This window comes from Dermacentor andersoni, chromosome 2 (genome assembly GCF_023375885.2).
Source record: "Dermacentor andersoni chromosome 2, qqDerAnde1_hic_scaffold, whole genome shotgun sequence".
Taxonomy (NCBI): domain Eukaryota; kingdom Metazoa; phylum Arthropoda; class Arachnida; order Ixodida; family Ixodidae; genus Dermacentor; species Dermacentor andersoni.
In genome coordinates, this window is record NC_092815.1 from 95,181,577 (window position 1) to 95,196,981 (window position 15,405).

A 15,405-nucleotide genomic window follows, 5' to 3' on the forward strand; every position below is an offset into this window, starting at 1 on the left:
GGCATCCCTTGTGGCCGGCAAAGAAGTATGTCACGCCAACGATGTTCGACGTTAGGCTGTAACTTGGCCATCAATAGCTCTGCCATTTTATTTTTTATTTCGTAAGTTCGTCCTACGGCATAAACGAGTGAAATGTTGGCTTGTCATCGCACCCAAGCTTGGCACCCAATGTAGTGCCACTCACGGAAATATTAGCCACCCATAGCTTGCATAGGCCTCTGAAATTGATGCTGTTCAGATAAGAGGGTTTACTGGTCTAGTTCACGTACGACGTGGCTTCTGCTGTTAGAATGATGTTCCAGATCCGTCGCCACGACCGTGAGTAGCACTAGTTAACACTCTCAAAGGGATATATCTAGTATACAAATAACCAAGAAAGTCGACACGATTACGGCTGCTGCGGTAGTTTGGTGGCAGAGAACAGAACGCGCAATGCCGAAGGGGTGGTTTTGGCTCCCAACTTCGATATGTTGCCTTTCCTTCCACTCACCTTTTTTTTCTGCTGCTTTATTTCAATTAATAATAACAGTTTATTTCACCTGTGTTTTGCATGACTTCACAGTCATTTGAATCAACGTGGCTGCAATGAAAAAAAGTCGAGCCCCTCGGTTCCCCTCAATCTTCTTCTAAATTCCAAAGCAGAGTTGTTGCATGCTACATTTACGCGTGCCTTAATGACTCATCGATGCACAGCACGGCGAGGAGTGAAGTGCAACATTAGCATACCCATCTAGTACAGATACATCTAGTACAGAGAAAATAATCAATTGCCCTTTCAACACATTAACCCCCCCCCCCCCTCCTCTAGTCGCATCCACCAGCATTTACTACATTTATTGCATTTCGATAAGAACACAACTAATGTATCACAATCCCACAGAAGAAATAAACCTGCCATGGGCCAGATTTCGTAAGGACTTTCATACTCAACCGCCATGGACGCCATAGGTGGCTACGGCGTCGCGCTGCTCAGCACGACGTCGCGGCCGCCGCATTTCGATGGGGGGCAAAGTGCAAAAAACGCTCGTGTACTTGAGATGTGGGTGCGCGCCGAAGATCTGCAGATGATGGGCACAATTAATCCAGAGTACCCCTCACTACCTCATAATGAGACCCGGGTCTTGGCACGTACAAGCCACAGAATTTAATCAATTTTCATATTCGATTAGTTGAGCTTTTCGTCATTGGCTCGCACGCAAGCCGCTCGCCTCCGTCATACCGCGGACCTGTGGTCGCTCGAGGCGACGGATGACGCGATATTGAATCCTTACAGAACACGGCTCCACCAAAGCGACTACAGCTGCATGCGTATCGCGGGGAGCGAGAAGAGACGCACTGAAAGTACAGCGGCAGTGAGGTACGTTCAATGCTGTGCGCCGCCAGCGAACTACCCCGAATAAAACCGGGTCACGCATTCATGCTGCGTTTCGCGAGTCGCCCCCCCCCCCTCCCCGGACGGTCATCGCAGCGCCTATCTCACACAGAAGGCGCCGTGGGGCTTGGGATATGCGTGAGAGAGAGAGAGAGAATACGCGTGCGCGGGAAAAAGCATGTCCAGTTGGACAGCCACTGTTATTCCTCAAGCGTTCAACGCTGTGAGGGAATCAGGAAGCAGTGCGCGGCCGCTTTATGCGGAGAGGAGGTGAAAGAAAACCGGTTTGACACGATCTGGCGCCGACGCTCCAGCGGTCGTAACGCACTGCGACGACAAAAAAAAATAAAATAAAAAAAAAAATAAAATAAAAAAAAACACCAGTACGCCGCAAAGTGTTTCGAGACCACACAAGGGCTACTTCTGGCATTGCTTTCAGTAGGCGCTTAAATTCCAATAGTCACACAGACTAGCCCGGCACATCGAGCGATACGCGAATGTAAGATTCGACCAATGAGACAAGGGAAAAAAAAAAAAAAAAAGAAAGGAGAAAAAACTCCCCCGAGGTACGACCAAAGTGTGGGACTACAACTACCGGCATTTCTTTCGCAGCAGATCGGTTTATTGTGTCATCGCGTCCGCACGACGCGGCATTCGTGAAAACGCGGCCCTCAAGGCTTAGTCCTGCAACCAGGGAGAAACGGTCAGGTAGTATGTACAAATTTTCGTCCGAAGGCCAATAGAATACTAAGCGTCATTAAGTCACGCTTGTTATTCACTCCTGTAGATGGGAAAGTTGTATGAGAAGTCATCTGCCTCAACCATAATGGAGCGGTTCTTTGAATTATGAACACAATCCCTTCGAATGCCCACACACTTGGTCCGACGATTGTCCGGTACTTACACCAGCGCAGAACAGAAAATTCTCAAACTTGGTACTTAAAAAAAATCGCACTGCCGTTAACATCACCAGATTTATTATTATTACGTCCAGGGAAATAGGCGAGCCTCCGATGGTGCACATTAATGGTACCTTCAACTGGCCGCCTCCATCCCCCGAAGCAGAGTCGGGCAGATCCAGCGTTCACCGAACTCGAGGTAGAGGACAAGCGCTCAAGCTGAACGTGCAACTCGCTCTCGGAGGAGGAAATGGCAGATGCGAAACCACGTGACTACCGCTAACGTCCGATGTTTCGCCTATCCAAAGCTCCCGGTGCTACCGGGAAAACAGACGGACGCTCCGTGGCACAAGCGTTCGTCGAGATACCAGCATGCAGTGGCCTAGGTTGCCAAGGTTACGGTGCACCGTCGCCAACAGCAGCGACGCTGTGCTGTGATGACGTTGCGGGAAACGCTTCAATCTCGACTACTCCGGCAACATAAGAGAAACTTTACGGCGACAGGGCTCGGAGCGCCTGAGAGCGGTCGAGAACCAGCCGAACGCAGGGCCCGCACCCTCTTTCAACCAGCCTAAGACAACGCCGCTCGCGACAGCACTAAGAAACGAGCAGCCGAAGATGCCAAATGAGTAGGGCGGCAGCCATTGCTACGAAAGAGCGGCGTAGGAAGGTGCAGAAAAAAAAAAAAAAAAAAACACGGGGAAGAGAGGGGGGGAGGCGAAAGAAACATTTTTCGAAGCATGCCACATCGCTTAAAGGGTCCCTACCAGGTCTGGCCATCTTGAGCTAACAAGCGCATAGCATACATTGCGCGCTAACGATCGTGTTTGCAAAGAATTACATAGCTACGCGCAGTGGAAAGGTCTGAAATTTCAATCCGAACGCTGTTTTCCCTTTCCCTCGCGGCGACCGCTCTCAAAGCCGTGCGGTGACGTGGTCGCGTCCCTACGTGCGCCTACGTAGGCGGGTCCGCAGTGTGACGTCACTCGTGGCGACACGCGACTTCGAGAATTATTCAAAGTAACATCTGTTACTTGAGTGATCTGTTGCTTGAATTGACGAATTGAAATTTAAATAAATAATAAAACACACAAACGGAATGTCTGCGTGTTTTTTTGCTTTACTTCGCACCGAAGCAAGATAGATGTACTTCCGCTTCGTCTGCTTGTTCCCACGGTCGTGCGGTCACGTGCGCAGGTACCGAAACTATGCCATTTTCTACCGTGTTCCTGCGCGTGGTCATGCTCCGCGATGCGCTTGTTCTGCCTCAGTATTCGTGTAGCACTGAATTATACCGCTAGTAATATGTCCTTGTGCACAGCGCGCAACGAGACATCACAACAGCTCGCGCGCGACGCCGTCAGCAAAAATGCGCAGCGCCTCAAACAGAGAGAGAGAGAGAGAGAGAGAGAAATCGAGGAAAAAAAAATGAACGCGGAGTCCGTGACGAAGGCGTCACGCGATCCTCGAGGTCCGGCATGAGGTCCGGTATGGGAGAACGCAGGGAAGGAATTTCGCTTCCGGAAGCTAGACGGGGCGAGTGTCTCGCTATGCAGCGGAGCTCGCCTTTGAAATCACGGGTTCGCGACACTGAAATATTAAATCTCGGCTATTAATGAGCCGATTTGATTCTTTTTCTTTTTTCGGCAGAACACTCCCAGAGGACACGTAACAACCTAGAGCGTATAACCAAAATTTGCTATGGGGCCTGACGAGGGGCCCTTTAAAGGGAAACTTCAGCGATTTTTCGATGTCAACGGATGTCGATGAAATTCGCTAAATACGTTCCTCTGAACACTTCCGTCATGTCTTCGAAAAAGCAAGTTTGAGAGGTTGAAGCATGGCAAGCTCAACGGTTGGAGCACGGCACCCCCCCCCCCCCCTCACAAAAGCCAAAAATGAAAAAAAAGGGCATTGCGTTTCCAAGAAACCTCAGCAGACGGCGAGATACGGATTGATATGTACGTCTATTGTTTCGACACGATAAGCCAGCGATACAGAATGATACGACGCGACACAAGAACAGGCTGAAGGCGACCTTACTCTTCTGACCAATCTCTGCCAGTACTTCATGCAAGCTACCACTAATTTACGTGTACGCGATAAAGGGACGATGCGATACACTGTTGCATTTAAGCGAATCCCGCTTAAGTTACTTCGTAGTGCCATGTATTACAACAGAGTCACATTAGAACATGCAGTAGTGAGCGTACATGTCCGTTCAACAAGGCGTGATAACACATGCGTCATTACCGATTAAAATATTAAAATTAAATTATAAGGTTTTACGTGCCGATACCCCGATCTGATTATGTGGCACACCATAGTGGGCGCCTCCGAAAATTTGGACCCCTTGGGGTTCTTTAACTTGCACCTAAATCTAAGTAAAGTACATGGGTGTTTTCGCATTTCGCCCCCATCGGTCATTACCGATTGCCATGTCAAAACCTGAAGTAGTGAGCGCAGATGTCCGTTCAGCAAGGACGCCATATATGTAAAATATTAAGTAAAATAATAGCAAGAGCTTGGTGGCGCAACCCATTGGCCCGTTTCAAAGGGGACGCTCCTGGCATCCATGCATGCATCCATCCATCCATCTAGTACTACATTTCAGCGGTGACCCGTCCGCGCAATTGCTACACATCCGGGTTGGAAGGGAGCGCGAAGACAGGCTTACAAAAAGCCGCCAGCGCACGTGGCGGCTGCTCAGTCGTGTTACAGCGTTACTCTAGGGAGAACATTACAACAGCGCATCTGTCCTGCGGATTACGCAAGTGCAACGGAGAGGAACACTGCAACAACCGCGGTCCCGTCTCTTTAGAAATCTCGCAGACACAGAAATTCTGCAAGGCACCACTGTCGCGCTTCTCAAGATGGGAGAGTCCTGAGAGCACCGACATTCCTACTGAATGAAGGCTTACTACTGAAGACGTCGACCTCTTGAAGGTGGTTGTACGAGAATCTGCCGACTCAAAAAGAAAAGGGGTTCGGTTCGAAATTTCGGCTCTTTCCGCGGAGCGTAGCGATGTAATACTTAACACGGTCAGCTCCCGGGCCTGGCCATTTTGAACTGTCGAAATCCTGCATAAAATGAGCGCTCACGATCGTATTTGCTAAGTATTACATCGCTACGCGCCGCGGAAAGGGGTGCAATTTCAAACCGTACGCCCTTTGCCCTTCTCCTCGAAGGCGCCGCGCTACCAGCCGGAGAGTCGACGCATATCGCACAAGTGCGCCGCGTACATGGCAGTGCTGCGACGTCGCGCTCATGGTGGCACGTGATCTCGAGAATGAGTCAAGGCAACATCTGTGTCATCTGGTGCTTCAACAGACGAATTAAAGCTTAAAGAAATAATAAAGCACAAACAGAATGTCTGCATGTTTTTGCTTTACTTCGCACCGCAGCAAGAGAGATCGACTTCCGTTTCGTCTGCTTGTTCCCACAACGCGCGGTCGCGCGCGCAGACAACGAAACTGTCTTTCTACCGTGATCTAAGGCGCGATCATGCTCTGTGATCCGCTTGTCTCCCTCAGTATTCGCGCAGCACTGACCTATACCATTAATCGGGTGTTCCCGTGAACAGTGCGCAAAATCGTGGCTGCATCAAATGAGGCAGACGCAACAAACAGCTCTCGCGCGACGCCGTCAAGGGGGAAAAATGAAGCGGGGCCCGTGACGTACGCGTCACGCGATTCTCGAGCTCCTGTATGGGTACTCTATACTCCGTTTCATACATCAGGTGCAATGCTGTGGAGGCTAGAGATACTTTTTGCAGTGGCTTCGTTCGCACTAAGAAACAGTTCGGTGTCTCTGGCGGATTTTTGTGAAAGTGTTTTTATATATTGTCTAGTACTTAACGAAAATAAGAATTTACCCTTAGAAGCAATCAAACCATGCGTTCATTCGGCTGCTAACACGTTGTTTTATATCAATTTTCTTTTCATTTTTTTTTTATTTGCCTCCTGTCGCGACAGCCTCACGTGCATGCTCGTGCGACCAAACGCCCAGCGAAGCATAGACGAAACGCGCGGATTGATAAAATTTGGAGACCGCACTACTTGCGTAGCTTCCACAGCGTTGCACTAGATGTATGAAACGGAGCATAGGTATGGGAGAACGCAGGGAAGGAATTTCGCTTGCGGAGGCCAGACGGGGCAAGTGGAGAGAGTGCAGTCGCGTTCGCCTCCTGAAATCATGCGTTTGCGGTACTGAAACATTTTTATCTCGGCTATTAACGAACCATTGAAAAATTACTGCAGCAGAACGCACCCTAGAGGGCATGTAACAACTGCGAGCTTGTCGTGCACGAAATGACCAAGTGGCCTACGTCTCTTAGGCCTGGTATACTGACTGTCCCGACCGTAGGCGATTAAAGGGCCCCCTCGCGAGGTCTGGCCATCTTGAGCTAACAAGCTCAGATCAACTTTGCGCGATAACAATCGTGTCTGCAAAGTATTAAATCGCTACGCGCCGCGGAAAGATCGGAAATTTCAATCCGGACACCGTTTCCCTCTTCACTCACGGCCGCCGCGCTTCAAACCGGACGGTGACGTAATCGTGCCCCTGCGTCTACGTAATCGTGTCCGCAGTGTGACGTCGCTCGTAGAGACGTGATTTTGAGAATCATTCAAGACATCTGTTATTTGTGCGATCTGTTTGTTGCTCGAATTGACGAATTGAAGTTTAGCGAAATAACAGAACACAAACGGAATGTTTGCGTGTTTTTTGTTTTACTTCGCACCGAAGCGGAGAGATGTACTTCCGCTTCGTTTGCTTGTTACCACGGTCGTGCGGTCACGTGCGCAGGTACCGAAACTGTGCAATTTTCTACCTTGTTCCAGCGCGTGATCAGGCTCTGTGATCCGCTTGTTCTGCCCTCAGTATTCGTGTAGCACTGCATTATACCGCTCGCCATTTTGTCTTGTGCACAGCGCGCAAAATACTCGCGCGCGGCGGGGTCTGCGGAAATGCGTAGCGCAGGAAAAAAAAAAGCGAGGGGAAAAAAAAGGATGGCGGAGCCTGTGACGTATGCGTCACGCGAACCTCGAGGTCTGTTATGGGAGAACGCAGGGAAGGAATTTCGCTTGCGAAGGCTAGACGGGGCGAGTGGAGAGAGCGTCTTGCTTGGCAGTGTAGCCCACCCGCTGAAATCATGGGTTCGCGGCACTAATTCTATCTCGGCTATTAATGAGCCGATTTGAAAAATTTTAGAGGCAGAACGCTTCCTAGAGGACACGTAACAACTTCCAGCGTATAACCAAAATGTGCTAGGGGGCCTGGTGAGGGGCCCTTTAAAAATGGATACTTAAGTAGTGCGGATAATGCCTCCCGAAAAAAAGGAGAATTAGTGGGAAGGACAGAGTAACGATGCTGAGACATCACTTAAACAGAACAGGCACCGAAAATAAAGAAAAGCATGCAGATATACAACCCAAACCTCGATCGGCGCCTCCGCGGGATCGCCGGCCGCAGGTGTGTGAGCGTGAGACCGGCCGCAGATTCACTTCGCATGTGCGCACACGAACGACCTTTCCGAAAGTGCGACCTACGCTCGCAGCTGCACGCCTCCACCATAACGGCTCGATGATGCCCGCCACATACGCGAAACGAAAATCGCATCTAAAGGAGTACGCGGCTTGACCGGTAGTGCTACGGGGCTTAAGATCAAGCGTTAGCGGGATAGCTTACCAAGTGCTTGACGATATCACGGGAGGGTCGACTGACAGAGACGCGGTATATGCTCCCTTAGAGATAGCATAAATATTACACCCGGCGACAACGTTTTGTGGCAGCGCAGCCAAAGCTACGGAGCCAAGGTACACATTTCTTTACTGCGCTTCTGCATGTAGTCCGCGAATATAAGCAACTGGAAGCTACGCAGCGTAAAACAAGCCGTAAAATTTTTTTTTCACGATTTATTTCTTAAGAAATCAAAGAACTTGCTTAGCAAAATGCTTAAAGTTTTTGCTTGACAGTTTTCTTTCTGGTGACCACGTTCGGTTTTCCTGGTTTGTAAACCGCCAGCAAAACGTAGACACCAGTTTGGCGTAGTAACACAAGAGCAGAATCTCCGAACCTGCGAGCGCGTGCGCGTAGCTTTGGCAATGCAGCCACAAAGCTGTCGTCGGGTGTAGCACTCGCTCTACCGACACCTTGGTCAGCACCGCGTCACGGCGTGCCCTTGCGAAAGCGGCGAGAGTAAGCGCGCGCAGCGCCCTCTTGTGCAATCGTCGTCGGCTAGGCTATTCCGCTCAGCTCAGCTGCTGCGACGTAGCCCCTACCAGTCGCATCGGTCGGCGCTCCCGTGGGATTACACTGGAACTCCAGGAAGCTTCATCTGCACACACCGGCTCTCTCTTCGTCTACCAAGCGGACACGCGCTTGTTCGCTTGCGACGTTCGGACGACTGCGCACTCGGGTACGCTACGAATCCAACCTGCCACGCTCAGGCGCAGTTGAAACAGTACGGTTGCACACGCTGCGTCCGCAAGCTCGCGCGTACCGGCATTTTTTTTTTTTTTCGTCCTGGGTTCCGCCAACCTCCAGAGTTTCGCCAAGACCGGTGCTCTTCTTGACCACATCAAACATGCTTGATCAGCCTGGACAGAGCTGCTCGGACACCAATAAAATATTGCCGCCAAACAGCTTCTCGCTGCGAGCCAGCCACCGCAATAAAAAAAAAAAAGAAGAAGAAAGAGAAAGAAGAAGAAGCTTGATATACATGTGCATAAAGCAGCCTCGCAGAAGAACCGGCGAAGTGCAGCTGAACTGCGATGTGCCACCGCATCGCCCTATACGCGCTGGGGACACACCCATACGGCGGAGATCCACCGTACGGGAGTGACACCGCGAGCGACAACCACACACTCGCGTACCCTGTATCACTCGCGGGTTGCCAGGAACTTCGTGTGCGTCGAGGAGCGGAGATGAGGGGGTGCACTAACTTGTGCAGATCTCGTATCTTCATCAAGATGGGCGTCGAGTGGCCGCGCAGCAGCTCCAGGGCCCGCAGCTGCAGCTCCTGCTTCTTGCCCGACTTGTTCCGGCCGGCGAAGCCCAGCAGCACCTGGAGCTCCGACACCCGGAAGTTCAATATCATTTGCTGCAACGAGACAAGAGAAAACAGTGCCGCGGGCGATGATGCGAGGACCAGGAACATGGCGAAGGAAAACGCGCGGGCACCCCGCTCGCGGACACGCTCTGTATTTACGCCTAAATTGACGTGCTCACCCACTGACAAGTATTGCGCCCAACCCAGAAACAAGAAATTGGGCTAGATAGCTTTCAATTGCAGAGTATATTGGCCGATTTTGCCATATTCAGTAGCGCAGAAATCGTAACTATTTTCTTTTTTTTTTGAAGTCCAGAATGAACACGTGTCAGCACTCTTAGAAAAGTCCAATTAAAAGAGCATACGGAACCGTTATCAAGACAAGGCTTCTCCAAGAGAAAGCTGCTAAGTGAATCCATGATGAAATGTCTCTTAAGGTGACAGCAGTGACAGCTCAACATTACTCGTTAACCTCCTTTTAATGTGTGGAAGGCGTTGAGTGCCACCAGTCGAGACGACCACCAGGCAACTTGAACAATGGTTGCCTTGCAGTCGTGTCCACTTGCGACGTGACAACCTCGCAGGGTCTATTGGGTTCCAAGACAACCACCCGCACGCTATTTAATTATTCCAGCAATGCGGAAAAATGTTACCTGGAATAACGACTTATTTAGCAGCACATATGAGTTTACACGCAAAGGGTGTAAACTTTTTTAGGGTGTAGTATATACACTCTAAGAAAAGTTTACACCCTTTGAGTCGTATCTTGCCACACAACAATAAACGTCACCTGTCTTGTCCGCATTTCCTTTCTTTAACGCTGCGAGCCCGGTACTTCCCAGTAACGAACGGCATGCGCGTTATTAGCATGACATAGCATTGTCAACAGGAAAGTAGCGGACGCGGCGTTTTCAAGGAAGGAAACGCAAGCAAGGCAGATGATTATTGTTGTGTGGCAGATATACACACCAAAGGGTGTAAACTTTATTTAGCGTCTAGGCTCTTACACTCTAAGAAAAGTTTACACCATTCGGAGTTTATTTTTGCCACACAACGATAATCGTCATCTGTCTTGCCCGCATTTCCTTCCTTGAAAACGCTGCGCTCGTTACTCTCCTGTCGGATAACGCGCATGCCGTTCGTCACTGGAAAGTACCGGGCTCGCCGCGTTAATGAAAGGAAATGCGGACAAGACAGTTGACGATTATTGTTGTGTGGCAAGATACGACTCAAAGGGTGCACCTGTTTTTATAGTGTAGTGGACTTACGGCGCGGCTAGAAGTCAAGCCAAGCGCAGACACGGAGGGACAGCTGCACTGCGGGCCTTTCATTTTTTTTCTGGAGCTCGTACACTGCAGATTTTTTTGTTGGTCATTAAGCCCTTTTATCCGCGCTGTGGCAGCAGTTTACTAATGACCCAGGAAAATTCTGGTCACGCAATTTAATAGCAAAGTTATAAAAAAAAGAAAGAAATTGATGCATAGCTTACTATATAGTTACACGTTTTCTATGTGTTCAGATATAAGGAACGTGCCCCGGCCATGAATCTAGCTCGTGCATGTAGCTTTCCTATTGCATTTAGTAAAACTCATGTGCCAAACGTTCTAACTGTGCAGCAAAACTGGTGCCCAGCTGGAGAGTTCTATATTATATATATATATATATATATATATATATATATATATATATATATATATATATATATATATATATATATATATATACACGTGTGTGTGTGTGTGTTATTGCAGCTTGTACTGTTCCAGGGGGCTTAGACAGAAGTGTGTAAACATATTAAGGCTCTGTAGGTTTCTTTTGCTACCGTGGCAGTTATCTGCATCTGACCGAATGACTTCACCGCTTGGGGAGAAACGGACATTCTCGATCCTTCAGCCTCCGCGCGCCTGACGTGGTGTATCGCAGGGACGTTGGATTCCCGATTTTTATGCGAAGTACGCGATTGAGATTTATGCGATTTTTCAGCGTGGTAAGTGGTGGTCTCAAGTTTTCGCTGCCTAGCTACGTTTCCCCTTTAACGTAAAATGATCTTCACTGCCAGCCCCATGCCATGGACCTCTTGGAAACGGCGCCGTTTCCCGAACCAAGGTTCCGCATACATACCTGGTGTTGGGCTTCTCATGATCAATACGGTGCCCGTGCCGAAGCCTCTCATTGCACTGCAGCTAGCTGAAGCACACCACTATTTCAAACCGGAGTAGGTGGGGCACGGAATATTAAAGCGAAGAGCTTTCTTTGGCCACCGCGGAAGTTTTCTGAATCTGACCGAACGATGTCACCTGATCAAGGGGAAATAGGAATCCCGTTCCGCATCCGGGCGCGTGGCGTCGCATCGCGCGGAGATGTTGCTATTCCTTTTCTTCGTAGCGCACTCCCCAATCGGTGCGCGTGCAAGGTCATGTGGCCAAGCGCTCTGTGAAAGGGAACACGGTTGTAAACGAAACACACAGCTAGCTAAAACAAGGGACGAAGAGAGAAATGAACGACACAGCATCCGATACAGCTCAGAGTGCTCAAAAAAGAGAACATCGGCCGTCTACAGCAAATAAGTGTGGTGAACGCTTCGCCGACGGCAAGCCCTGTTATTCGCTAAGATAATCGAACATCGGTCATACTAGGTCATTGCGTCACAAAACACGAAAACACGAGAAAATCATCGTGGGCGATTTCTGCGAACGAATGTCGTTTTTCTCGGTTTATGGGTCTTTGGTCGACGCAAACCTAAAAGATGCTTTGGGTTCTGCGCATGTTCACAGGTATACGGCTAATTCCCTAGGTACCCAAGGCGCCTCGATCCCAAATTCTAAATCTAACAGCACGTTTGGGAAGTATCACTAGTCTGTTTCGGCCAATATGAAATGTCATATTATATATACACACACAAAACTAGGATCTGATTATGAAGCACGCTGTAGTGGGGGGGGGGGGGGGGGGGCTCAGGATTAATTTTTTTCGGCCACCCGTGGTTTTTAACGTGCGCTCAATGAACCTTTCCCCCATCTAAATGCGGCCGCCACGGTGGGCATTTGATCCCGCGACTTCGTGCTTAGCAGCGCAACGCCACAGCTACTAAGCCACCACGGCGGGCCGCTTCCTCTTTCGACTTAAGTTAAACGTCTCCTAGTGTTCGTAAGAGTAAACAGCTAGGCTAGGCTGTTTTAACTGAGATAAAACAATGTCGTAGCGGAAAGAGACGACGCCAATAACATAATCATAAGCATTACAAACGTTGTCCTGACAACAGCTTATTGTAATATTGGCAAACTGCGACAGAAAATCTGTGGGCGTTTATGGCCGCATGCAACCGGCGATGCCTGCTGTTAATGCAGAAATATGGCCACCCGGAAACATTTATCGATACCTTCCGGCGCTTTCAATGAAGGGAGCGAAGGGAACATGGCGAGAGGTATCTTGTCCCTTTTCATTTCACTTCTTAAAGGGACGCTAAAGGAAAAAAGAATGATTTCTTCTGTATAAATAAATTACTCTTAAAAAATATCGAACACCACTCTTACCCAGATAAGACGCTTGGTAAGCCAGAAAACGCGCAATAACAAAAGATGGGTGGTGACGTCTCCTCGAAGTTACCGCACCAGTTCGCTGTGACGTCATGGATTTTGACAGCGTCTGCTAGGGCCTACTTAAGAGGAAGCTTTAGCTCAGGTGCTCCCATCTAAATACGCGGGAAAGGAGAAATCCTTTTTCTCGGCAACCACTGCACCAAACTCGATGAGGCTCGCTGCATTTAAAAGAAGAAAAAAAATTAAAATCTAGTGACTGTTGGTTGGCTAAGTTTTATGTCGTCAATTTATTAATAAAAGATTGGCAAAAAAATCGAAAATTTTCAGGAAACGAAACTATCATGTTTACAGTTCTGTAACTCAGCAATAAAAGAGGATATCACGGTTTTGTAAATAGCATGTAATAGTACATATAAAACGGACAAAATTGGTATGTCGCACATGTTTCTAAAAAAAAAAAAAAAGAACGAGTAATATGTGAACAGAGCTTTCGCAAAATCCTTGTAAACTATGCAACGAATTCACGTAAGATATAAATTGACATATCAAATTTGTTCGCTTTGGATGATCTAGTAAATGCAGTCTACAGAAATGCGATATCTATTCTTAGTGCAGAGCTACGAATTTGTAAACTTCGTGCTTCTATACTTCTTTTCAAACTTAGAAATTTTTGAATATACATGTAAAATATATTCAGGCCCTAAATTAATATCTCGCTTCCCACAGTCACTAGAACTTAACTTCTTAACTTTCTCTCTCAAATGCAACTAATTTCATTAAAATCTATTCCAGGGGTTATCTCAGAAAAGCGTTGCTACATTTTACATGTAGTTGAATAGGCGGTATCGGAGATGGGTCCGAGCTAAAGCTTCCTCTTAATTATTTAGCCGCACAAAGATATACTACATTGCGTGCTAAAGGAGCCAAAAACAGAACATGGCGATTTTCGGCAACTTTTGCTGAAACAACGCGGCATAAATACGAAAATAAATTTATCTTGGTATCAGTGACGTCACAACGACGTACCGGCGATGGAACTTGCCGCGAAATTCAAAAACCGAAACTTCGATGTTTTCTAATGATCGACTTATTGTTTAGAAATCAACTACTTAGTGTTTAAAGAACGCTTTATATATCTAAACTGATTTAATGTTTTGCTTCAGTGCCCCTTTAATAGCGCTGGAAATATTCAAATGCAGGCGGTGCTGGCTCTGGTATGAGAGACGCGGGACAACCGTTTTGGGCGACATATGAATATCTGCCATAGCGTTAACGAAGCTGCACGACCAAATTAAATAAAGCAAAAAAAGTCGAAATACTGCTGTAAACGATTCCCCGTGTTCACAATTTCTTTCTTTTTTTGACGCAGACAGCACCGAGGAGTTCACGCGCACTTGGGCCTACACTCGCTGTACCTCGAGTTTATCCTGCGTATTACTGCACGACGACCCTTCGGCCAAGGACACCACAAGCATCATCATCTCCATTCCGCCGCCGCTTCGCAGCAATCATAGATCGTTCACGTCACGAGGCCGGATGTTGCGACACCAAACCGCTTGCCAGATCATCACCGCTGCAAACCTGCTATCTCAGCGTTCCTTATCGCCACACTCGCCTTCGGGGGCTCAGATTGCGAAACGACAGTCAGATACCACGTCATCGTCCCACGGCAGACGCCAATTCAAAAAAAAAGGGGGGGGGGAAGAAAATATGTTTTGGTGGCTTGAGGGCTGCAAACAGGCGACACTTGTATACATTAAACGGCGGCTTCCAACGAGTACAAAAAAAAAAATGAGACTGCGGCATGGAAACGTGGATGGTTCCAATGCGCTAAAAATAGTTCGCGAGGTAGCAGGAGTAACCTTCTATACTTTCGTGAGAGCTCTTGAAAGTCGGCCACGTTACGCCACAAAAGCTGCAGTAATGTCGACGTGCCCCTGTTAGAAAGAAGAAAAAGTCGGCCTTCTCTAGTGGCCCATTCTTCCGTCTCTAGCCTACGTACTACTACTGCCTCCGCACGTTCAGCCGCACTACCAAGTGATCGCCGCAGCAGCTGCCGCCACAGCGAACAATTTCGCCGTAGCGCCGTCGTCGTGTCGGCGAGCACCACGTGTGCACGCGCCGCGCCGTTTGCGAAGGAAGGCCGCGCTCGACTCGCGCACGTGTCGGCGAGCCACAGTTTAACCGGAGCGCACCCGCCGTGGTTGCTCAGTGGCTATGGTGTTGGGCTGCTGAGCACGAGGTCGCGGGATCGAATCCCGGCCACGGCGGCCGCATTTCGATGGGGGCGAAATGCGAAAACACTCGTGTACTTAGATTTAGGTGCACGTTAAAGAACCCCAGGTGGTCGAAATTTCCGGAGTCCTCCACTACGGCGTGCCTCATAATCAGAAAGTGGTTTTGGCACGTAAAACCCCATAATTTTTTTAACCGGAGCGCGCCGAGAATCTTGATTCGGGCGAAGAACCACAGGCGAGCGGTCTCCCGGAACGATTCGGGAGAGTGCGGCACGCACTCAAGGAATGTCGCCGATACGCAACTGC

The 15,405-nt window shown here is 48.8% G+C and overlaps 1 protein-coding gene across 2 annotated transcripts in view; it reads right to left on the reverse strand.

Annotated features, from left to right (window-relative positions):
* LOC126541604 (E3 SUMO-protein ligase PIAS2-like) overlaps nt 1–15,405 on the reverse strand; it is a 164,571-nt gene that overhangs the window by 120,502 nt on the left and 28,664 nt on the right. The window contains exon 2 of one of the 2 annotated variants that reach the window (XM_050188446.2): nt 9,217–9,374. In XM_050188446.2, the coding sequence (XP_050044403.1) occupies nt 9,217–9,374 (158 nt within the window). Of the gene's footprint in view, nt 1–9,147; nt 9,375–15,405 lie in introns of both variants that reach the window. The other variant, XM_050188441.2, reaches the window with a different exon arrangement.